This window comes from Buteo buteo, chromosome 21 (genome assembly GCF_964188355.1).
Source record: "Buteo buteo chromosome 21, bButBut1.hap1.1, whole genome shotgun sequence".
Lineage (NCBI taxonomy): Eukaryota > Metazoa > Chordata > Aves > Accipitriformes > Accipitridae > Buteo > Buteo buteo.
The window spans coordinates 1,476,390-1,501,083 of NC_134191.1; the positions used below are offsets into that span (position 1 = coordinate 1,476,390).

A 24,694-nucleotide genomic window follows, 5' to 3' on the forward strand; every position below is an offset into this window, starting at 1 on the left:
AACAGGATGCTGTCGTGGATATATAAAACCTGAAGGAAAACATTGATTCAAATGGATATTGAGACCTTGAGAAACTGGTAAAAATTAAAATGCAAATTGAATTTGCAAATACAAACGGAGGGGGGAAGAGGAATTATGTTCCTGGAACAAAAGTCCTGCTTTTTGCTGTTTTTTAAAGGAGAAACCTGGAGAGAGCATCTGCCATGGTCCCACGCTGGTAGCTGCAGGGATGGGGTGCTGCTCCACTGCCCTGTGGGAAGGGCTCTGCTTTGCCCCCGAGCCCCTGGCCACGCTGGTGGCAAAGGGGTCCGAGGACAGAGTGGGAAAGGGAACTCATAAAACCCAACAAATGCGTTAAAAACATCAAACAGCACATTTAAGTTTCACTTGTCACTCTTCAGAACATACCAAACTGTATTTTCTTTCCAGCATACTGGTCTTAAGGCACTTCAGTCCTGCATGTCTTCATCTCTTTAGAGGTTGCATCTGTATAAATCTTTTAATTTAAAAAGTCAATAAGACCATATCAAACCAGCAAAATTGTACCTGTGGAAAACAGGCCTCATTACAGATACCCCTTGGTGTGTACAAAATTAAAGGTTGTTCAACTGTTCAACCTCATCAAATGTAGCTGGGCTACAGCTTGGAAAATATGTGCTAATGAATAAGTAATTTCTGGAATAAATACTTACATGCCAGTTTCCGGCTTAACTTTGCAAAAGTACTGGAGTGCAAGGAGCCTAATAGTGCGTAGAAGGGACCTGTGGGCATCTCTCGACCGGTGTGTGCCCATTAGAGACGCGTCCCTAAACAGGGAGTGACCACTGGGAAAGCAGCTCAGGAGAAAAAGTACGTGGTGATTACAAGAAGAGGGAGAAAAAAAACACCTCTGAAATGTAGAAAATGGAAAATAAAAAATGCACCTATGGTTCACAGTGTGGCACAAGAGCAAATTGTGTTTTGCCTGCTTTATCAAACTATGCTATGCAAAGTTACATAAAAATAAGAGTTAATGTTCCTGAGGGGGAGCAATGACAATACAGTCTGTTGCAACACATTTTTGCTAAAGCTTTAATAAGTGCCACCCGATCAATGTTGAGCAATATTTCTGCAAGTCTCCTAGCAGAAGCACAGCAAGTCTTGCCCTGGTGCTCCCCTTCAGACGATGGGGTGAGGGACTCACGGACTGCAGCATCTGGGACTGCGCCACAGGCAGGAGACAAGGGACAGCCTATGACACAGGGAAAGGCACCAGCCTCGATGCTGCAGCGACCTCACTGCAGTAAAGTAGGTGTTCCCTCGATTTCCCATTTATTGCCTGGGCATGGAGTCATAGAGCGGTTTGGGTTGGAAGGGACCTTTAAAGGTCATCTAGTCCAAGCCCCCTGTCATGGGCAGGGCACGGTCCTTCCCGTTGTGTCCAAAAAAGCTGTAAAGAGCAGTTTAAGTATCAGTTGAGAACAGGGAAAATGCTCAGGTTCTGCAGTAAAAAGTAGCTGAAAACTAAACGCAAAGCTGAGCTCCTGTATAGGGACAGGACCAGCCAACTCCTAACCCCCAAATCACATTTTGGTAGCTCAGAGCACTCACATTTTCTAACCTAGAAGAAACTGGGGGAAGTCTGTGGTCTTCAAGAACTGAGCCCTCCAGCAGGAGGGTGAGAGAAAATCCATTTTAACTGAAAAAACTTGCTAAAAAGGGAAGTGAATTTGTTCATCTATTTTATGCTTGAGTGCCTCCACTATCACTTGAAATCTGTTCTGCAGATGAAGCTTTACAGACCGTGGCACAGAGGGTGCCATGGCGGTGGCCGCATGCCGGCCGGCAATGCCGTCCCAGTCAGCAGAGGTGGATGCCGTCGCTCCTGCATCGCTTCTTGCACAGACCGAGGGCGAGATTTGGGGCTCGGCAACCCCACAGCGCCCGGGCGGTGCGGGGGTCACCCCCAGCAAGACTCGTCCCATGCTCAGCTAGATAAAGTGGAATCTACTATCTCAATACAATCATTTACAACTTGGGAAGCAGAAAAATGTGTATTAGGGTCTAATTTGGGGTGTTGCACAGGCTTATTTGGATATATGTCTGTGCAATACTTTTAAAATAAGCATATCATCATTAGAAGAAATTGATGATAAATGTTTGGTTTTTCAGTAAGCCATCCTAGAATACAAAGAGATGCAGTGAAGACCTGTCAAAGTCTTTTGCTTATCAATTTTGACTGCAAATTCTCATTTCTTAGCAGTCTCCACTGAATAGAAAATCCTTCAAGTGAGGTTAAACACAGAGCACTTTCTCAGGATGAAACTAGCCAGACTTAAAACGAAAATGATGCTTCAATCCAGAAAATAATTATTCTACACCACATGCTCTAAGGCGTGACGAGCTGCAGAACAACACACAATTCAGACCCAAAGGCTTCAAAGAGTCGCCCAGTCCCCAGAGATGCCGCTGCTGGATGGCGTAGGTGGCCCCAGGGGGGCCCTGGGCTTCCTGGGACTGCGGGCAGGGGGAGGACAGGCACGGAAAATCCTTGGCACTAAAGGGTAACTCGAACTATTTACCTCTTTCAACATAAGCCCAAGATCAGTTTGAAACCATGTCATGACTCGTATCACAACAGCTTCATTACAGCATAATCTAAGTAATTGCATATATATTCTAGGAGAGATACGACCAAGAAACATAATGACTTCCCACAACATGGTGCTGCACATCCCTTACAAGTGATCTCAAGGCTTTGCAATCACCAGGGAAATTCCTCCGCATACAGATCAAGCAAAAAATGACTTGTAAAGCAACTGAAAAACTTTTGGAAGTGGCACACTGTGCCCAAGCCCTGGGAGGAGAGCCCTTGCCTCGAACTGTGGCTGAGCTACCCTCACTCCTAATGCGACTATAATTGTTTAACAGCCTAAGTGGTGCTAATGGCCTGCTCTGTATAAAAGCCAGCCCTCCCAGCTCTGCCCTTGCAGAGAGGTACAATGATTTTCAAATTAATTCAGCTAACACTGGAGATCTACTCATTGCCCAAAGCAGTGCGCGGGACCAGCTTTGGGGAAACCCAGCGTGAATTCAAGAGGAAAGCAAAGTTCAAGGATCTGCCAGCTGCAGTACAAAGTTCAGAAAACATTTCTGCTGAGCAGGTACCTGCTCCTCTTTGTGTCCTTACCCCTCGCAGCCGAGCACTGCAGCACATAGCTAAGGTGGAAAGGTTGGCTGCTCTTTGAAAATCTGAGGCCAGTGCCTCCGCTAGTATCAATTGACGTTTCCTCTTCAAAGCAATGGGACCACTGTGGTTTAGACATGCTCAGCATCTGGCCCAGATCAAGTCAAAGTTCAGCAGAAAAGACAGACAAATGATAAAACGTCGCTGATGAGTTGCAGGGGTTCAGTGCATTATCCCTGCTAAAACAGCTTTAAGTGCTGAAGGACCACGAGTACCATCTTGTTGCAAAAAGCTACCGAAATAACAATGCCTAGCAATAATAATCCAATCCAAAAAGCAGGGGGACACTCTCCATTTAGTCTCCCCTTGACTGCTTTTATGAATGTTATGACAGACTTCAGAGCACAGCAAGCTCATGGGCATCACTCATGTCCTTCCTGGAGGAAAAAAGTAACCCATGCCGTGGTTTTCTTTGTCCTTCTTACACTGAAGCAAATCCCTGTTAAACAGTATGTATTATATACATAGCAAAGTGCTCAGTAACTCCAGTGTGCTGAAGGGACACACCAAAGAAAGCCACAGTCTGCACCAGCCTCGAAGAAGAATTCACTGACCTTGGCACGAAGCGTCAGACTGCTACCCTCAGAACATTATGGTCCTTGCTCACCAAGTCCAGAAGGCAGCAGAGGGAGGAGCTGTCTTTCTGGGACTTACGTGATCCCATCTGCAGTGCATGAGCATCTCACAATCATCATCCACGGGAGGCAGCACAAGGGGAAGGGAGCGTGGCACCACTTGCCAGCCTTGCACTGGGAGGCTGCGAAAGCCCAAGGGACAGATCCAGGTCTTTCAGATATCACAAGCACTTTAGTCGCTGGACTGTCTTTTCCTCCTGACCTGTAAGCATATTGCTTGGTGATGGATCAGGAGAAAAGCGCTGCAGATAATTCTACAGTGCCAAATGTGACTCTACAGCTCTACAAAAGCATTTGATGTTTCTTCGCCTTGTTCGGGTGACGGACAATTTTTTTCCCTGACCCAGATATCATGTAGAGTTTTTTAAGCCTTGTGTTTTCATCAGTCTCAACAGTAAAGAATTCCCATTTGTCACTCACAGGAAACAATTTAAAAGCATTATAAATGCATCTCTCTGTGCATCACAGAGCAGAAACTGATATAGTCAAGTAACAGCTTAAGCACTATCTTCATACCTACATACAAATATGTTACTAACAAAACAAGTGTCAATTTACAACTAAGTTGATGTTTTCCTCATATCATTGCTTTGCTTTTAATACAGTATATTGTTTCTTGCTGTTTTTTGTTTTGTATCCCTGGAAGAACAAATCAAAACATAGCAACCAGAGCTAGAGCAATCAGCCCAGTTGGAACCGAAGCACTCACGGGTGAGAAATGGAAAACAATACCTGATGCGGAAGAGCACTGGTGGGGGCAAGACCATCGTCAGCCCAAACCATCCTTGACTGTAGCATTTTTCATAGCTTTGTGGGGCCCAAATTTTAAAATCTGCTTCAAGAATCTGAATGGCCAATCACTTTTTATAGGACTTGGATGACAAAATTATTTGTGTGCCTTTGCAGACAGCAATTCCTTATATTATACAATAATGTTACATGGAAAAAATAATTTTTAGAAATCTGTGTGAGGTCCTAATTCTTTTAACTTTAAATGGTTTTTAAATTTTATAAAAAAAGGTGATTTCTCCTGAGATTTAGGGTGCCTTCTATCTCTCTCCTATTCTTCTCATCGCTTTCCTTTAGCAATTTCATCTTCACACAGTTGCCCTTTACTCTTTCACATTTGATTTGCAATAATACTTTGAGCAGCCCCTTCTCTTCTCCAACTACTTTGTTATATTTCCCTGGACACCAGCCACCATCAACCTTTCTGACTCTGGCCCTCTGGTAGAGGCAGGTCATCCTGGTGTTCATAAAGAGCTTCACAGCTTAAATAAGGCTTTCTGCCTGAGCTCTGTAAGTTAGAATAATGGGCATGATTCAAATACAATGAAAAGCAATTTGAACACTTCACAAGAACTTGAGCTGCATTGAAACTGGAACTGTGGCAATTTACACCAGCTAAAGATATTAGTATTTTTTTTCCTATGACTCAGGGACTCAATTCAAACAACATTCCTACCTTTGCTGATACAAGTTCTCACCTATTAGGGATCAGCTAACCATTCTGAAGGCTGTATACAGCAATTTCTTCTAGCACCAACTGCACCATACCGCAGTAGTCAGGCCAGCACCTTTCATACCTGGGCAAAGCCCCAAAGGAGCGGGCAAAGCCGTCTGAGCACACACACAGAGTTGCAGATATGAGAAATATTTATTAATGGTTGTTAGTTATTTCTCTCCAATATCAAATGCTGTCTCATTCCTCTCATTTCACTAGAAAAGCAGTAATTCCTGGCTGATGAAGTCACAAATACGAAATTAGCTCACAAGATCACCACATAGGCAGTCACAACACTCAGGAAAAGCCAGCCCTCAAAAATTGTTCACTCGTGGTTATACAGAAGTGGTCACTGGGATCATCCACAGTGAAAAAAAAAATTTTGCAAACTTTTTTTGAGCCATTTATAATTTTAGAGTAAAGAAGATTGCTCACATGTTAGCAAATGTTATTTTTATGCTGCCAGGCAGCCCTGCTGGTAAAGCTGCTAGAAATGACTCAGAAAACATCTTGTTAGTTGTTAGATCTGACTGCCATAATTAACTTTTGATCATTTGTTTGTTCCTTTTTAAATTGTTATCAAATATCTACATCTTCAAAGACTTTATTGGCAACCATCCCCACTGGTGGGAAGTAGAAGACCACCAGTCTCTTGTTTCGCTGGGCACAGCACAGGGATTAAATCACCCAAGTCCTGAGTCTCCCTTTTTCAAAGCGAGCCCTTCACGTGGGAGCTTTTGGTAATGGATGTGTGAACAATTTTTAAGTTAGATACTTGTCTTAACATAGCTGCACTAATGCACATTCAGCATTTATTTATGTATAGAATAATAATCATTATAATAATAATTTGAGAATAAAGTAATAAGAAGCTAGATTTTTCCTTACCTTTTTGGAAAGCAGGCAAAAGCTATACAGTAGGTGGAAGAGTGTACCAAGTAACAGATTTTTGAACACTCTTTCTTACTGGTGGTATGCAGTCTACAGGAAAAGTAAATACATTGGTATGTATAATATGTCTGTTCACAATAAACTCTTCAAATTTTGCCCTGTCATGGAGGCCATGACATTAATCCAACCGAAGAGCTCAGATTAGAGCAGCGATAGTGGAAAGCTGAGAGGCACCACTACATGAAATGAACTCTGGGTTAGAAATAAATGAACCAGTTCACAGAAGTTCAGGTACCTCTGAACATGGGAGCAGCTGCTCAGAAAAGAGCGGGTCTGGTTGATTTTTTTTTTTTTTTCCCCTTCCTCTCCCCTGAACAAACTCTGGAACATTTTGGCTTTAGTTTAAGACTCCCCAGTCCTTCCTCACCCATGCAGTCACTCTCAGGTTCCTCAGCATCATCGACAACCATTTTAGGTTTTTTCCTCAGAAAGATGGAATAGGCAACGTCATGTCAGTGATGTTAAGGATGAACAGGAATGAATACACAAACACACCAGGGCGCAGCACGGGAGCATTTGCACGGTGGTGTCTGCATGTCTGTCCGAGACAGGAGATGCTTGTGTTCCCAATACACTATCCAGAGTTTACTGATGGGAACCCACAAAGTCAATGTCCGTTCTCAATGCATGGAGAAAAGCGAGGATGGGCACACACTGCTCTTGCTGCTGTTGTGATAGAGAGGACCTGACAGTGCACAGGAAAGCACTGTTTTAAAATAGAAACGTGCCAACGGTGCCTGGTCTGTCCGGGGACAACAGACAGTGATTGCACTTCACTACTGAAAACTGAATCAACAGCCAAGTAAGTTCTACTTAATGCTAAATAAAGGAGAAAGAGAAAAAATCTTCTTGAATATGTCTGTACAGGTACTGAGCCCTCAAAGCACTGCTAACTGAAAAGTCCACAAAATTATAACACTACTGAAAATTAGACTGAAAATTGTAAGTCTTTAGGCCTTAAAGTTTTCTGGCTAGTCCATGGTGACACCGTTGCTTTGCCACTTCTCAACAAATCTCAGCTAAACTCCTTGGGGAAAGCGGTCTCCTCCCACGAGCTGCTCCATCTTTCCAACAGTTGTTTGTCACTTTGATGCGCTCGGTCTTTGCCACAGAGATGCTGCACATCTCCTGCTCACTGCTATCTACTACTGGGCTACTCTGCATCTTGATCTCAAAGCCATTCTCATAGATGGTGAGATTTTTCCCATGAGACTGGAAATGGGGACACTGGAAGACCAACACTCCCTGTGCTGCCAAGTCCCAATAAACCCTATCCCTATCCCTGCAAGAAAGCATCTTCCCAGGAGAGCCGCTCCCAGGAGGCACTGGGCAGCTTGGCTTCCTTCTCACTGCTGCTTCGAGAGGGAAATGCATGAAAGCAAACGTCCTTCCAGTAAGGTCTGCTCCTCCAGCCCACGAGAAGCACAACCTCCTCATTACCAAACCACCAAGACGCTGATTTCCCTGTCGTTCTGTTTGGTAAAGCTGTGAATTAAAACAAGTTTCTAGGGAAAAGGAGTAATTACATGTAAATCTCAATATAAGTTAACTATGGGTTGGGGGTTCAAATGTTTTTCTCATGGTCTGACACTCAGCCCTTGCAGCAGAAACACAAGCAGACAACCAAGCAGAAGCACTCACTGTCTGTTCTACTTCAGACTTGATAAGAAGTGTCTTCTCGAATAGTGTGAAATTCAACCACAGACACATGAGAGCAGAATGAACTCATTACATGAATGGAAGCTGCTGTGCACCAAATTCTGCTCATCTGACTCTGCCGCAAACAAGTATTAGCAGGAAAAAGCTGTTGAATGAGTAAAAGCATGCACATGCCAGATGGCAAACTGGAATGATTAAGAGAGTTTTCATAAGTAATGCAGTTTTAGATTGAAAAGCTTTGTTTTAATATATCCCATTCAGCATGAAAGCCCTCCCAGGTCATGGCTGGGGAGCTCGGCTTGTGAACCTTTTTGCTTCCCGTATATCCTAACAAAAAGCTGCGACACAGTGGGTCCTTATTCCTCCAGATGGGTGGGATATAAGACCACTGCATTTCAAATGATATTCCTCCCATGTTAATGTTGTTTCTTCTTTTATACTCACACTAAAACCCCAGTGCTTGAGCCCAGCTCTCCTAAGTGCTCTGCACATTTTTTCCGAGCTCAGGTTCCTGCAGCTCACCTGAGAGTTGTGTGCAGTGTTCCCGCAGGATGCTCAGCACCGCTGCTGAGGACCACCTGCTCTTAGGAAGCCGTGAAGGCTCAGGTAATTTATAGGCCTTCCAGTTTTACATGCACACCTTCAGTTCATTAGGCATTCTTTTCAAGTTAATACTAAACCACGGAGGTTTTGTTCAAGGCTATTTTTCTCTAAAACCATCCACATCTTGCTTTTGGTTGTGACTCTGGCATATAAGTAGGACAGGTCATAAATTTGGGCTTAGTCACCAAATTCCCCAATGTTTGGAGGTACGTGAATCCCATGCTGGTGGCTCAGTGCTAATCGGTTCTTAGGAAATATGAAATATGTGTGTATTTTCAACAGAAATGGCAACTCCAGTCTCCAGTACCTGAGCAAGCCATGAACAGCAGCATCACCAGGAAATATAATAGAAAATCAAACTGGAAAACCCAACTGTACTTTTCCACTTAGGAGAAAACACTTGGTAGCTAAGCCAGATCAGCATCCAAGTTAGCTTTGCACAGTGCTGGTGAGTCTTAGACTCTTCCTTTAATCCCTTTCAATTAATTTACTTTCAGCCTGACACGGTGAGCTCCAGGGGAACCTGCCACAGAACCCACAACCAGAACTTCCCACCCTGTGCCCCTCAGAGCAGCAGGTCACCGGCAGGCAGGGACGCGCTGCGCTCCGCCAGCTCCCTCCGCATCTGTAGGTAACTGTTCACCATCCGTAGTGGATCGAAACCAGTTTTAAAAAGAGATACTGAAAATACATTTTTTGTTTTCTTTTGAAAGAAGATATTTGAGATTTTTAAAAATGCTCCTAGCACTGATGCAAGCATCTGGGGCAACTTTTTATTCACATTTCCTACTTTCCAATGGTAAAATTCTGAAAATTTCCCCACCCATCCACTGTATAAAATATTTTTTGAAGTTGAATTACTACGAAAACACCAAAAGCTTATTTATTTGTGGACACTATATTCAAAATTTCACTGAAAACGAAGTTTGGGGAGTTTTGCTTGCATGACATTGGTTTTTTTGAGCTCATTAATATGGTTTTCAATTTTTCCACCTAAAAATGGAACTGTAAACATTTTTTTTAAACAAAATATTCAAATAAAAAAAAAAAAGAAACTCAGTTCAGGTATTCAATGAATTACTTGTATAGACATACATACTGAATGTTGCCTAATTATGGGGTTGATTGACAATCTATTGAACGCTACAGGAAAACTCCCATTAACTGTTGTAGTAGCCTACGCTGGGACTAAATGTACGCAAATACTGTAAGTACAGCAGTAGTTTATTTCATTTGATTTTCTAATAATTTCTATCAACACACATATCCAGGGAATGAAATAGTAGTAGTAGGTGCAGCTGATAATATGAACATATGGTACTATATATATAAATAATTAAAAGATTTAAAAGAAAATTTATTTTCCAAAGCATAAAAAATTTAAAAGCCCAGTACTTGGAGAAAGACATAGAAATTAATACTATTGCACATTTCCTGACTGGCTAGGTTGAACAGACAAATTTATATGCGTTAGAATCCTACATGTAAGCAAATGAGCTCACAGAAAGCATTCTCCCCTCACGCATACTAATTTTGAAGTGGTGAAGGTTTTGCTCCCCGTGGACTTTACCCCAGCTTTAAATCAGTGTTAACAAAACCGGGACTGAAGACTAGATGCTTAAGGCAGAACCTGATGGATCTCAGCACACATGGGGGATTCTGTCCCTTACTTCTCCTGCCTCTGAAAAACATATTCTAGTATATAGTCCTGGATGAAAAAATGTTGTATTTTATCAGAAATACAGGGGTTTAAGTGAGCAATCTTTCTTTTTAATAAACATATCTCCTTCCTCGGGGAAAAATTTGACTGTTCTTTGGCGGGGGGAAATATTCTCAGAAGTCTGAAACCAGCAATAAGGTGCAGCACAGGAGAATGGGAGCAGGAGGGGAAACCCGGAGCAGGAGAGCCCCAAGCTGTTGTTCCCACGGGGGGTCTACCTCTGTTTCTACACTGAACATTTAATCATCAGAACTTTCATATTTTTCTCATTGTTCAAGTCTTTTGAGTGGAAATTTTTAGATTTTGATTTTTCTGGAGGAGAAACTAATTCCAGCTCATTTGACCAGAACAGCAATTTGTGAAATGCAGTTCAGCAACACACACTCACCTGCCCTTTCCCAATCCCTTCCCCTCCTCCCTCTTTCTCTCCCTCCATCCTCAAAGGCCTTTTCCGACCCGGCCATCCCAGAAGCAATCCTTCCCGAACACGTGGAGGAGCGGTCGGACTCTGCACACCCCAGGGCTGGACCTCAGCAGCAGCGGCAGCGCAGCGAGGGGTAGACGCAGAGAGCAGAGATGATGGAAGGGGTTCCTCCACCGTGGGCTGCGTTACCCAACAGAAATGGGACTTGGCAGAGGGCTCTGCAGCTCTCACTCTTGCTGGGTAGTACCCCAATGTGGGAAATAAATAGAGTTATTTCCTCTGGCAGGGAGGGCCCTGTTCAGTATGACTGGAGGAGGCATAATATGGCCCTTAATTTACGAGGAGCATTTCCTTGCTGTCTTATGTCAGAATCATAGTTCAGATAGTTCAGTTTCCAAAGACAAATTTTGTTTTCCCAGTTAGAATGTGTTTTGTATACCTGCATGATACGACATCAGAGAAAAATACTCAAGGGGTGAATAAAGGGAGGAAAAGTGCTGTGTCAATAATTTGCTGGCTGTTTCCACTTTGCTTTGACAGCAGAGTTTCTGCTTTGAGGCAGATATTCAGACAGCAGTTAATAGACAAGAAGTGGCAGGGATTTCAGCAGCAAATGGATGAACGGATCATGGGCAAGGAAAGGGCATTTCTCCACATTCAGATCTGTTTTTCATAAAAACTGCAGACATGCCTAAACCTTTCCAATATGCTACAAAGTTGTGCAGCTGTCTCCTTCCTCAACTCCTTCCAGATTCAAATGTAAATCAAATTTGATGGCCTCAGTATGTAATTTTGTGCTACAATATACCAGGCTATGCACATTAAGGAAACTGGAAGCATCTTTTCGATCTATTTTCCTTTTAAAGCAGTGGCAAGATTTGCATTAGGACCGGATAAAATCCTTAAATGGGAATCTTCAGGGATTGTGAGATTTTTGCAAAGAAACTTTGCAAGAAACAAAATTATAACTCAGGTTAGCAGAGTTATCAATGAGTTTGGTGCTTGCCTCTCCATCCATCCTGGAAACTGTACCTGCCAGGGTTAGGAAGGTTTGAGTTTGACACAGGCTGAAGGGTCCAGTACTCAAGGATGCTGCTGATCTCTCACTCGCAGAGGAGGGAAAGGAGGAGGAGTTACTCACAGCTACCCAACATTTTGCGAGGAGTTGCTGCCAACTGGCACAACTCAAAAAAGTCAGGAGGAAATGGAGAATTTAAAAAAAAAAAAAAAAAAAGAAGTATGTGAGACATCAAAAATCTTTAACTGAGAAGACCAAATAATATGAAGACCCTAAACCTCAGGCATTGGTCAGTGCCTCCAAAACCCCCAGCCAGCCAAGGAAGAGAAGAGCAGCAGTACTTACTGTTTGGGTCTACGTTCTCACACAGCTCTGTTTTGGCTTCGCCGTTGGGCCTGTCGCTGGGTTTGTGCGAGAGCCGTGACGACATGGTCGCTGCTGTGACCACAGCCTTGAAGCTGCGTTTCCGTTTCTGGACGTTTAGCTCAGGGTGGAAGATGATGATGTACACCTTCGGCATGTAAAGCATCCCCAGGGCCACTGAAGCACTTAAGTTCATGGATATTGTAAGTGTGGTAGTTTGTATGTAGAGCTAGGAGACACAACACATGAGACACTATTACAAATAAGATGACTGGGAAGCAGGCTGCAGTACTTCAAACACTAAGTAACCCCTTAAAAGCCTTTTTTAAGGAGTTTGCAACCAAAGATACGTGAGCTGAGATCTTTGCACTGCAAACCCCCGTGAGGTCCACCACACATCTGCTACCTGTGGTATCGACAGCCTCTTCGGAGACTCAATGCTGGAAACTTTCAGTGTCCTTAACAATCACAATTTCTGCTTTACGCTTATGGTATAGCTTCCGTTTGTTTACTTGAAGATTGAAGGTCAGATTTGGATTTCAATAATGCTGGTATAAATTTAAATTTCTGTCTACTGTAAGTTATAGAAGAGGAACTGTAATAATACAGGTTAGTAAAAAAATCTTACTTTTTTTTTAAATTTGAGGAAGGTGGGATTTTTTTGTTTTTACTATTATTCTCTACAATTCATTGAAATACCTTTGCGGAGAATACACAATGATTCGTGCACTCATGACACTCAGTTATGCTTATTATGAAAAAATAGTATATATGCAAGTCAGAGAACAGGTACTGCCATGAGATGGGTATTCAAAGAAACCACAAGGATTTAAAAATGTACTCTGCAAATATACAGTGGTGGAAAAGCCTTTTTTTCCCTTTTTTAAAAATTTATTATCTTTTCAGAGGACACACTTAATAGATAAACAGTTCTCGCAACTTAAGAGGATCAGGTTAAACAGTTAAAAGTTAAAAAGCGCAGAGACAGCACAATACAGGTGTGAGGGAGCTGAAGAGGGAGCAAAGTCTCTGCGGATCCTCTTCAAAAATTAAATATACAGTAAATCCATATAGATGGGAAAATCATTACATGTTGAGGGTGATTTCTTCAGAACACTATTTCCTGTTCTCCTCCTATTCAGTGCTAATCATTCTGAATTTCTGATGGAAAAACTCCATGAATAAATATAATGGCAGAGTAATATGCTGACTCTGCCCAGGTATTTCCAAATCCCCATCTTTAGAAAAATATGAATGTCTCCAGACTTGCTAGTTCTATCTACATAACAGTTGCTATCATAGTGATTAAGACCACCACTGGAAGCAATAAAATGCCTTACAGAAAACATAAAAACATGCTGTGCATGGATGTGTCACCATCCAGATGCACACATGCAAAACTTAAAGTGCTTTCTCAGTTTCTATTTACTCATTATCAGAGGGAAACGACACTGCTGTTGTCAGAAATTTTGCCAAAGTCAGGACATTGGGACACAACCCATCTCATCTTGTGAAAGGATACCCTGGGCCAAGCTACACCACTGGAGGCTGGGAGGGAGCCCAAGGGGTCACCTCGTCTAAACCCCCGCCCAAGAAGAAGCCATCCACACCAGAACGACTTCTGACAGGTCACCCTGTCTACCCACGTCCTAAACCCACCCTCTGACGGAGGTTTCACAGCCTCCTGAGCAAACTCTTGCAAAGGTCTCCGAAACATCCAGTCTGGACCCAAACGGAGCTGCTAACTGTCCTCCGCTGGTGGCACGGGGAGCAAGTGGCCACCACGCCCTCCTCTCACCTTCTTCTACATATTTAAATCATTACTGTCTTTTGGAGAACTTTTAAAGAGCAGTATGGTGCCATGTTGCCCCTTGGTCTTTAACAAATAATGGGGTAATTTCTCCTAACTTCAGCCACTGGGAAGATCTTGGGTCCTTCCGTCTCTCCCTAACCTGGACACTGATGTCAATCTGCTGCTTCGCCAAGATGTTTTAATCCAAACCTAGTGTGGAGCTGGAGGATTATTTTCAGAATTTATCTTACAGCACTGCTGTGAAACATGATGTTTATTTTTTGCAGTCAGGTAGTGTAGTTGCCTGCTGCTCTCCACCGCGGGGTTACTACCCGGCTGGTTGCTCCTCACCTTATACCTTGCAGCTTAATGTTGCTACACTACAAATATATATATTCTATACCTTTATTTCTATATACATAGACACTATGTCTATTTATCTTATAAGAACATTTAAAAAAGAAGACAGTTTGCAAGGCATTTGCTTCCTTGGAGCTGATCCTCCTTTCAGTTATGTTCACATAAATCAGCTGTAACTCAATTGGGGTCAAGTGCCTTGCATTGATATAAATAACACAGACTTAAATATTTATTAAATAAATTGAATAGCTCTTTGAAAATTGGAAATTACATATATAAAATATAACATTTAAGGGCCGCAGGATAAACAGGAAGATACCCTTCAAAGTGTTTGTAACTTACTACCAGCTTCTATCCTTGCTAAGTAAGATAATTATTATCTCTATTTTATAAAGAGCTCTTGCAATTGCTATAGGAGCTGCAGATACCAACACCTCGAAAGGCCAGGAAGATGCTGTGGACTGCATACTTGACAAATTACATTACATCTAGGGACTGTCTGGTTCCCAGCTCTGTATTCAGACCACACATCTCTCTGCTGACACTTGGGAAGAAACCTTCCTTAAATGAAGTCTGCAGTCCTTCTGGTTTAGCCTGAAAAGGATGCAGCTCTGTTACACATGTTTAATAAGAACTACCTCTGTTTCTATATACTAGATATGTAACTAAACCTGACAGGCACTGAATACCTACTAAGCAGAATTACTGAATGAGATCTACATTGCTACAAGGTTAGAAAAGATCCGTGTCAGGGAAGAGCTCTGTCAGAACTACAGAAGATGTATCAGTACTTCAAAGTGGTGTTTTGATCAGCAGTTATCTCACACGACTTGAACTCGCAGAAAGTCTGTTCAAGTAGCCATATGGTGAAAAAGGCACAGTAATATTTTGAAACTAACTCTTGATTCACTTTCCTAGAGAACATAAAACCTTTATAGAGAAAGCAGGAATTTGGACCACAAGGGGGAAAAGTGAAAAAAAGCTAATGGCACAACATTGCCAGCATGACACGCATCATTATTTGTTTATGTTCCACAGACAGAAATAGCATATTTATGTTTGATTACGGATTTTGTCCACCCAAATCCCACTTCTTCTTCAGCATGGAAAACAACAGCTCCCCCCCCCAGGAATTTTGATGAACTTGTCAGTTAAACAAAATAACTTTGTATCACCACACTCATAGACATATGTCATAGACACACTGTGTGTGACAGCAACTTAAAATCCTAGAAAAGCAGAAGGAAAGATGCATTTTGAGTAAGAGCTACTTTTAAAGCGCTATGTAGCAAGATGTTTTCAAATGGGTCCTCAGCAGAAGTATTTGTTACCTACGCGTGGCATTTTCTGAATTTTGGAACAGCTCATGAGTGGGATATGCGATACTAACGTTTCTTATCAGAAAGAGAAGCTAAGAACAAGTGAAGACGGTACACACCAAGAGAAGAGGCTCCTGTTTGCACAGCTCCTTTGGGACAGGACACTCAACCCGCACTGAGGCCACCGCCTCTGGCGCGGGAGCCGGGTACCAACATTTGATGAGCTTGTGGTTTTGCAGGTACGATCAGCCCCCGGCAAAACCCCACCACCGGAGTCATTCGCTGTCCTCTGAGCCATCGCTCTCGACACGGGTGTTTTGGGTGGGTGGGCACAGGTTTCCTGAGACATCGCGGGAGATTGCTCCCGCGTGCTCGAGCACCTCCACAGCCACGCGCTACGGCCAGCAGCTTCCCTGCGTGGTTTTCCATGGGCTACACCGGTGAGGATCTGGTCTTACTTGGAGGTGACTTACCCTGGGGATGGTTTGACCCAACATTTTCCCCTTAATCCCAGGCTGCTGTGATTGCAAAATGGCAGAGTGCCTTTAACATTTTCATCTAGGTGCACACAGGTATTAATTTTTACTTCCTTCTGCTATTGAGGGGTGGAAGGTTAAACAATTATTTAGTCAACGGGGTCTTTTGCAGCACCACACCAGCAAAGTTTCCTACCTTGCAAATGCCGATGGGAGATAAAAGGAAAGGGAGAAAAGAACTTTTGTAGAACAAGGCAAGATGAGTGACACATAATGCTTCTCATGACAAATGGGAGCTTTATAAAGATAAGGGAAACTAATAGATATGCTTATTATGCAGAGCCTTAGTTTTATGTATTTTATCTCTGCTTTGTGGCTTTACCAGTCAAACATAAAAATGCAGTTTACGTGAAAGTATTTCATTTCTTATTTCACTTCTGATAAACTCTCTGAAAGCGTTTTAGATGAATGCAGGTGGGTGACTTAAAATACAAAGGATAAGATTTAACCGACAATGGGAGTCATGCATGCCTTTTATTGCTGGCTGGTGAACCTGGTAGTTTCAAACCTGATAGCAAATTAAGAAATTAAGACGCAGATTTAGTGAGAGATGCTCGAACTTGACAAATGAAAGCTGGGATTGAGCAAAGTATTGCCAGTGGAAATCAAAGCTTTCTAAAATGAATGACGTGTTGGTCTCTGCAAGCCCACTCCCATGGAGGGTTTGAAGCCACGCTTGCTACAACATAAGGACAAAGTCATTCTGGAGGGTCATCCTCAGTCACATCTCTCTCCTTCTCTCTCTCAAGCATACTCTGAATTTTGACAATTTTTAACTCAAACTTAACACACTGCAGTTACAAAAGCATCAGACTTTGAAGCAGTGCATTGGAGAAAGCTCAGTCCTGAAGATATCATTCACATGCAAAGGCACCTAGATTTTATCATTAATTTTACATAAATGATTTCCATCTGAATTTTAGATTTCTATGTTTTCCAGATTCTTGCTTTATTCATGCAAATGACAAAAATTACCTTCAAAACCTTGAGAGAAAATTAGACTGGTCTTGAATACAGACATCTAATAACCAGCAATTTTTATAGAACAAATTATATCAATGGACAATTTTGCATGAGCTAGGATTACTCTCAGAAGTAAAGAACTGCAGGATCAGACCTTTTGTTCTTTGCTAACCCAGGGGACTGATTTCCAACTGCTGGGCCATAATAACTGAACTTATAGCTGCAGATCTTAGCAAAGTCTCTTTAGGAGTCAGAAACAATTTTTGTAGGCTAATGCTTTGCATTCGCAGACTAATCAGGAGCAACTCTCCTTTTATCTAATTCAGCTTTCTAATTATGCAGTGAATTGTGTTATTTTGTAATATGGAAACGAAGTGGTAACTTGAGATATTTTTGGACTTGTGTTATCACAAACCAATTTGTCTCACTTTTATATGGGAATTAAAACAAGTGTTCTTACATATGAAGTAGACAGTTAATAAATCTCCCAGAATACTCTTCCAGGTCATCTGAAGATTTAATCTCATTCCCTACATTATGTTGTGCAAATATAAGAATGAGAAACATTTTTTAATAAAAATTAAAATTTGCTTCCACTGCATTATATGTTTGCAAAGATACGGAAAGTAAAAAGACTTGAATAGAAATGTGTTCTCAGACATTTTAGTGTCTAATGCCCCTACCCACCAAAGTTACCACATCATTTTAAAGGCAAATTAAAAAAGGAAAATACCTGTTTTCCACTGAAACCTGTGCTTCTTGTACTTTGACTTTAAATCGGCTTTGCTTAGGAAGGACAGCACTGCCCGTCTACCTCCAACAAAGGTGTTGGCCTTTCGTTACCCAAACCACTGCAAGGGGCTACATCGCATTTCTCATAGAGCAACCCCAGCTGTTATTACGGTGGCCTACGGCCAGGACCCAGGGCAGATGTCACTGTACAAAAATCTCCAGTCGCAAAGCACCCCTAAAACTACGCTAATTCAAGAGAGACTGAAGAATCAGCAGCTGCTTGCATCCCTCTGGGGACCCTTTCTGCCCCTCCGACCGCGGCTCTGCGTGGCAGGGCGGACAGGCTGCGGCCACAGCCCTGCATGGGCTACGTGGGGGGCGAAGGTCCTCCAGTGCGACCCCCTCCTTTTGGCAGCACCATACCCTCAACTGAAAAACAAAAACCAGCTGTAAAAGCAAACACCATTCTCATTTCCTTAGACAGCTTGATTTATGGAAGTTTCAGGCAACAGTGACTTTACCCAGGCAACCATGTCTTTCCACAAGGATTGTACACTTCTGTTGTCTGAGAAATATAAAATATTATGTGTGAAGCAGTCCTGTCAGCTCTCTTTACTGACCTGGCTCAGTAATCCTCTTTTCATGCCCCACTGAGGCTTTCCAGCAGCGCATGCACATCCCAGGTTCCCGCCACCGGCTCCCGCAGATACAGACATACACTTACTTTCTTCACTTGGATGGTACCAGTTCAACTGCAGATAATACCATGCCGCCCTGAAGCTTATCTCCTGACGACTTCCAGGACCCCTGCCTCCATCCCCATCCTTTTAAGCATCATAATCTGCTCAAGCTGTCATTTAGCAGTGACCTTTAGAGAACAGAACAGTTTGAGAAAACCCAAAACTCTTTTCCTAGATTAGAAGGTTTTAGGGTTTTAGTAGCGCTTAGAGAAAGCGGTTTCCCTTTCTTTTAAGCTAACATTATTTTGGAAAAAAAACCCAAACACCAGAACCACCCCCCTGCCCCCCTGTGGACATGAGGCTCCAGCATTCTGCACAAAAGGGGCAAACATCTGGCAAACAATCCAAAAGACAGAGATTTCCAGTGGCAGGAGGTCACTTAATAGATGAGAGACAGCGACTATAGCACTCATCCGCTGTTCTAACCTACTGCTCCTAATGGTATTAATATAATCCACACTGTATCAGTAGTTCATCATACTTTTATAGCATTTGAATATTTTATAGGCAAAAAATACATGCGCATGCCAACACATCCACTCTATACTTATGACAAACTCTAAAGGTTGCAATGTCAAGCAGTCAGGTGCTGTGATGTTAAACCAGGGTTCTCTGTGCTGCTTTAATTTGGTCTCCTGGTACACAGGTGCTACGATACAGCCATCAACTAGATGATCACATGTGCTTGTTCCTCAGGACTCTCTTCATTCATGGATGATTATTTAATATGCTCTTTTCTCCTCAGTTTTCAGCCTGTTAATTCCATTGCCGATAAGTATGCCCTTTGATCTTTGTTGTAAAGATACAATGCCTACTTTCTTTGTAAGATTTTTACAGATTTTTGCCTATTATTTGTGCTGTTGTACTGTTTGGTGCGTACTTTTCACAGTGCGTGGAAAACAACCGTGCTCCTCTGCAGAGGTGAGCATCAGTGATGCTTCAGAAACACAACTCAACAGCAACGTGAGACAGGCAACGGCACGTAAATTGTGATGCTCACCAAGTTTTACAGATGACAATGGATGCTACCCAAGGGACGTTTGATAAACAAATCATAGTAGTTATGCTGATTGCAGTTATTACTGTACAAAATAGCAAGGCACGCAAATAGCCTTTGTGAAAAGTCTATGGGAATGTCACAGAATCAGTCATACAATTTAATTATAAATTCTGTGCTTAGTAATTATATGAAAGGTGACACTGAAGGAAAGGATGGGATTTTAGTTTCAGAAAATTTCCCTTTAACGGTTGGTTGTTTTGCAGGCTGACAGCCCCAGGGCGGCTTATCAAACACACAAAGCTCACGAACATCCCCACCAGAGCTGCTCCCGGTGCCGAGGCCAGGCTCAGCGGACGGGCTGCGCGTCCCCGGCACACAGGGCTACGCGCGGCATGTGGAACACGAGGGCTTTGGGGCACGCGTGCAGCCCCGTGACATTTTCTTTTTAGTTTTTCCCAAGCTGATTTTCAAGCTAAACCCCCTGTTTGTTCTACAGCTCAACACGGAGCTTTGTGTGCCTGACAGGAATCATTTTACCAGCTGGCTGCGGCTAGACCTGAGGTTGGATGGCTTTCATCAGTGAAAATAGTTGGTCTATTAAGTTAGCGTCCTTTGGAAATTCTCACAATATTACATCTGGTAGATCAGAAAAAAATGCAGGTTAACTTAGTGGGTATATTTCAGCGTAATGGAAAAACAAGAATAGTTCCACAGGAACAGCAAGCACCCAGAGAGTAACATCACAGTTCCCTCCGAGATGTGAAAGTAAAGAAGATTAAAGTTTGGAAAGTAGCTCCCCAAATTACTTTTCTTTTATACCCAGTAATAACAACCACATCTCACTCTTTCAAGAGGTCATCAGCTATCTGCTGGCCCTCACTAAGCAAGAGCTCGTATCAGCACAGCGCTGAAATCCAGTGGCGGGAGCAAAAATATTTATCTCATGGTGGCAGCTCTGCAGTAATGAGAGGGGCCGCAGAACCCGAACCCCCGGCCAGGTACCCCACCACCGGCACAGCACACCAGAAGGGGAACAGTGGGGAATTCATAAGCCCAGAAGAAAACCTTCTCACACAGGTGGGGAGAAACATTTTGCCTTTTAAATTAATTTTTTTGTTAGGGCAGTTTAAGACAACTCTTTCTTCCAAGAGGTTCATAGGCCTTTGAAGGGTCTTTTTCTTTGCTAACAATAAAATGACTAAATATCACAGACTGTTCCGTGCTTTTTTTAGATGCAATCTCTGTGTTTATCCTTACAAACCAGAAATTTAGAGTTCCAAATAAACTACAGAAGTAACAACTAATAGACCATCACAAAAACATTGTGTGCCTGGATGAGTTTCTTAACCAGAAACAACTATTATTCCTACTAAGAGAACAAGGGAGGAGCTGAGAAAAGATTCCGATCTGAAGAATCGCCACCGTTGAAGCAGAAAACAAAATGGTATTAATCTCTTCAGGAAACTAGCCAAGCCTCGCATGCTATATACACTGCAACATAGACGCATCAGCTAAGTTTCCACAATTTCATCTCCAAAGGTGACCAAAAGCAAAGTGGACATTAGCAGGAAATATTGCATTTAATGACAATACTCAGTTGTCCTGTACACGGGGGACTCAGTCGAAGAATTACTTCTGTAAACGTTGGCTTCGAGGACTATAAATAACCATTCGCTATTGCCCAGTCCTGCTCTAGTTCTGGGAGGGATTAAAATTCAGTGTCTGTCTGCTGCCATGGGAGCAGTAAATGCAACACCTGGCGTGGAGTTTGGGCTGGGCAATGGTAGCCCATTGAAGGCATCACTGGCCAGCTCTCCCTGGGGGTACAAGGGCCGACAGGAACGCGAGCGTGCACACCCCCTCGCTGCGGGGAGCTTTACATCGAGACGGCCTCCGACACCCTTTCAGCCTGTGGCAAACGTGCCCCTCCATTGACCGCAACCATGCAATGCAACCTACTTTACCGATACGGCCTTCTCGCTGACATGCACCGGCTTCAAAAAATACCTACAGAGAGGCAAAGAAGATCTTTCTACTTTACCCGGAGAGCCCTTAGAAACTACCGCAATGGAGCAGGACCCCCTGAAAGGCAGCAGTCCCTGCAGGGCACGTGGCTTCAACAGCTCACACGGGGACTTTCACAGGCACTTTCCTGAAGCATCCACGAAGCCATGATGCCCATGACAGCAATTGGTTGAAGTTGCAATGTCAGTATTTATACCAATAAAATGAGAATGCCTCACATAGATGCACCTAAAAGACTGACTTGCTGAGGGCAAAATCAAAGTCAAACCAAGGAGCTGGATGCTCCCGGAGACGTCACCATCATCACTCCAAGCCCGCCTCACCTCAGGACCCATACCAAGTTCCCACAAACAGCATTCCTAAACAGAAGCGCAAACCCCTCACGGTTACCTTAATTATTCAGCTGTGAAAGGTCCATGTTCGCGCCCAGCACTCTGCAAGCCTGTGCCCCCCCAGGGCCCTCGGCCCCGTGCCCCCCCCCCAGCCCACCTCCACCTCCGTCCCCCCCGGCACGTGTCGTTGGGGGCAAGGGATGACTCTCGCCCCGGCTCACAGTGACGAGGACGGCCACGTCTCGTGTGCGCACAAGAAGCATCACCATCGCTCGCAGGACGGCACAGGCGCCGCGAACAGCGAAGGCGACCCGCAGAGCGACCACGGCTGCTTCAGACACAGGGCTTCTCCCCTGCCCTAAGAAACCGCTGATGCTAAAGCAAGCTTTGATGTCAGATCTGATATTTCTGGCCACCTGACGACAGCTTGTGATGTTCCGAAAAGTTGCTCTAAGTCACATCATGAAGTACAGAGGTCTGGGAGAAGAACATGCCCAGAGCCGTGAAATTCGCCTTGTCGCAAACATGCCAGATGGGATCTCGTTCCCTCCTTACGATACGGTAAAACATGACAGACACCAATGCACAGGTATCATGCTGGGAGAAAGAGCGAGAGTGTGATAATGTTGATAAACCCTTAGACGTGCTTATGAACGCCATCACGTTCGCTGCTCCCGGTGGTTACCAGCTCGGCAATGACCACGTTATACACCAGAGCTATGCAGGTAATGGGTGTGATGAATTATGTTTCAATATGTTTCTAGCAGCAGGAGGCTTAGCATACCAAAGGGAAAATTGGGGTCATATTCTGAAAGATTACCACCTGCAGAGGCCAAATGCAAAGGCAGACAGTACAGCAGTAAACAGGCCTACAAGGACTAATTTCCAATTCCCTCTGCCTGCACTATAAAACTGTTCCTCCTAGTGTCACACTGCCAAAGCCAACTTAAATTTTCATGTCCTAAGAGCATCCGACACATCTAGTTTTTCATCTTGCATTTCACTGGCAAACATGCAGAGTGAAGATGAAGTAAATGTACATATTTTAAATATATTTTCGTTATTCGAGCTCAATATTTTATACAGCTTGTTCCCTTATAATAAGAACTTCCTTATGCAAGAAATTTGCATACATCAGAAAAAAATAAATATTTATAGATTATATCCTTAACTTGTATGATAATTCAAAATACCAAATGTTAAAGCACTTGCTCTGAGGGTTATGATGCAGATACAGAAGGAGGAGGAATTTTGTCTCTCCAGCCTGAGAGAAACTCTAGCAGCTTATCTAGAAGGAAATTAAATTATTCAGATAATTGGACAGAGCAGCAATGGAAAAGCATGTTGCTGCTTTCAAAGGGCATCAAATGGCTAAAAGAGAAATTGAAGCTGTATCAAAGACAATCCCACAAGTCAAATGGTTTATACAGACTATATTTGGCAGAGATTCCACATCCCCTGGAAAAAAAGAGCTGTCTTTTCTTTCTGTATCAGTTACAGAGACAATAAAGATGCCCATGAACTACTTAGAATCATTTGGGATTTGCTCAGTGAAGAAATGAACAGTGATGGTCCTGGCTTAAGTCAACAAAGGATTAAAGTTGTTTCAAACTGGTGACTCCGTGGAACTGACTTTACGAGGATTTCTGAATTTTGTTGTCTCTTTGAAGTAGAAATTTGGCACAGAAGGATGTGCCAGCAAAACAATTTTCTTGCAAGGACAGTAGTGTTTGAAGCGAGGTCCATGCCTCTCCACCACTGAAATAAGATGACGTTCTGTCTCCTTTTGGGTTCATCTGCTCTGTTTGTTTGCTTCTGGACATGCAGCACTGCTCTGCAATGCTGCTGTCCCTGGCATGGTGATGAGAAACGCGTGTCCTGCTGCAGATCCGGGGGTGGTGGGTGGGCAGCCAGGGACGGTGGCAAAGCTGCGAACCCCGTCCAGGTTACAGCGAGGATGAGCCCTCCTGGTCCTGTACCTGTTAACGCAGGTAATGGCGAGGGAGAGCCGGGAAACAGCTGCACACGTACCTCTCCTTACAGTTTTCTTCTATGCTAATTCCACGTCCGTGAGCTGACGGACATAAGAATTTGAAATGGATGAAGTTTTCCCACAGGGATCTCAGCTGTGCGCTGTTAACCAGCGCAGAGGTCTGTCCACAATAGGAGTGTCCCCAGACCCAGCAAATCATTTTGCTTGGGTCACTAAGGGGTCTTCAGGTGCTAAGAAATTTCAGTCACAGCTGAGTTTGGCTGTATTTCAAGCACAGACAGAAGTGAATAGCTCAAGAAATCCCATTATCAATCCTCAGAACTGTCTAATATCTCTTGCTTGACATTCGTGTTTGTTATAATAGCTATAAAATAAGTTACACATCACTAAAAGAGACAAACACAAAGTGCAACAGAAGTAATGTACATCCCCAACTTCTATTATTAAAATAATGGCTTTTCCCTCTCTCACTGGCTGAGCACTTAGCTTTTTTGAGCTAGAAATAATTCTTCATCTGTCACTTTTTCAAAAAAAAAAAAAAAGAAAAAAAAAAAAGAAAGCCTTCATTTCATTCTTCACCTTCACCGCTGCACTGCTAAATTGACTGACATACAATCTTGGCATTTTAGGGTATTCAGTGCCAGACTTCAGCTGCTGTTATAAATCATATTTCTCCACACTTATTGCATTTTATTCATTTTATACATGACCAGAGATTAGAGTTCAAATGAAATAGATTTTGCTATCCTTCTTATACTCCAAACATCACTAGTCTAGAAATCTTTAATTTTACTCACTT

General features: G+C 43.1%; 1 protein-coding gene across 2 annotated transcripts in view; it reads right to left on the reverse strand.

Annotated features, from left to right (window-relative positions):
* The window catches only part of GRM7 (glutamate metabotropic receptor 7), a 308,320-nt gene that overhangs the window by 19,633 nt on the left and 263,993 nt on the right, over positions 1-24,694 (reverse strand). The window contains exon 9 of one of the 2 annotated variants that reach the window (XM_075052544.1): positions 12,086-12,332. In XM_075052544.1, coding sequence (XP_074908645.1) covers positions 12,086-12,332 — 247 coding nt within the window. Of the gene's footprint in view, positions 1-11,718; positions 12,333-24,694 lie in introns of those variants that run through there. The other variant, XM_075052543.1, reaches the window with a different exon arrangement.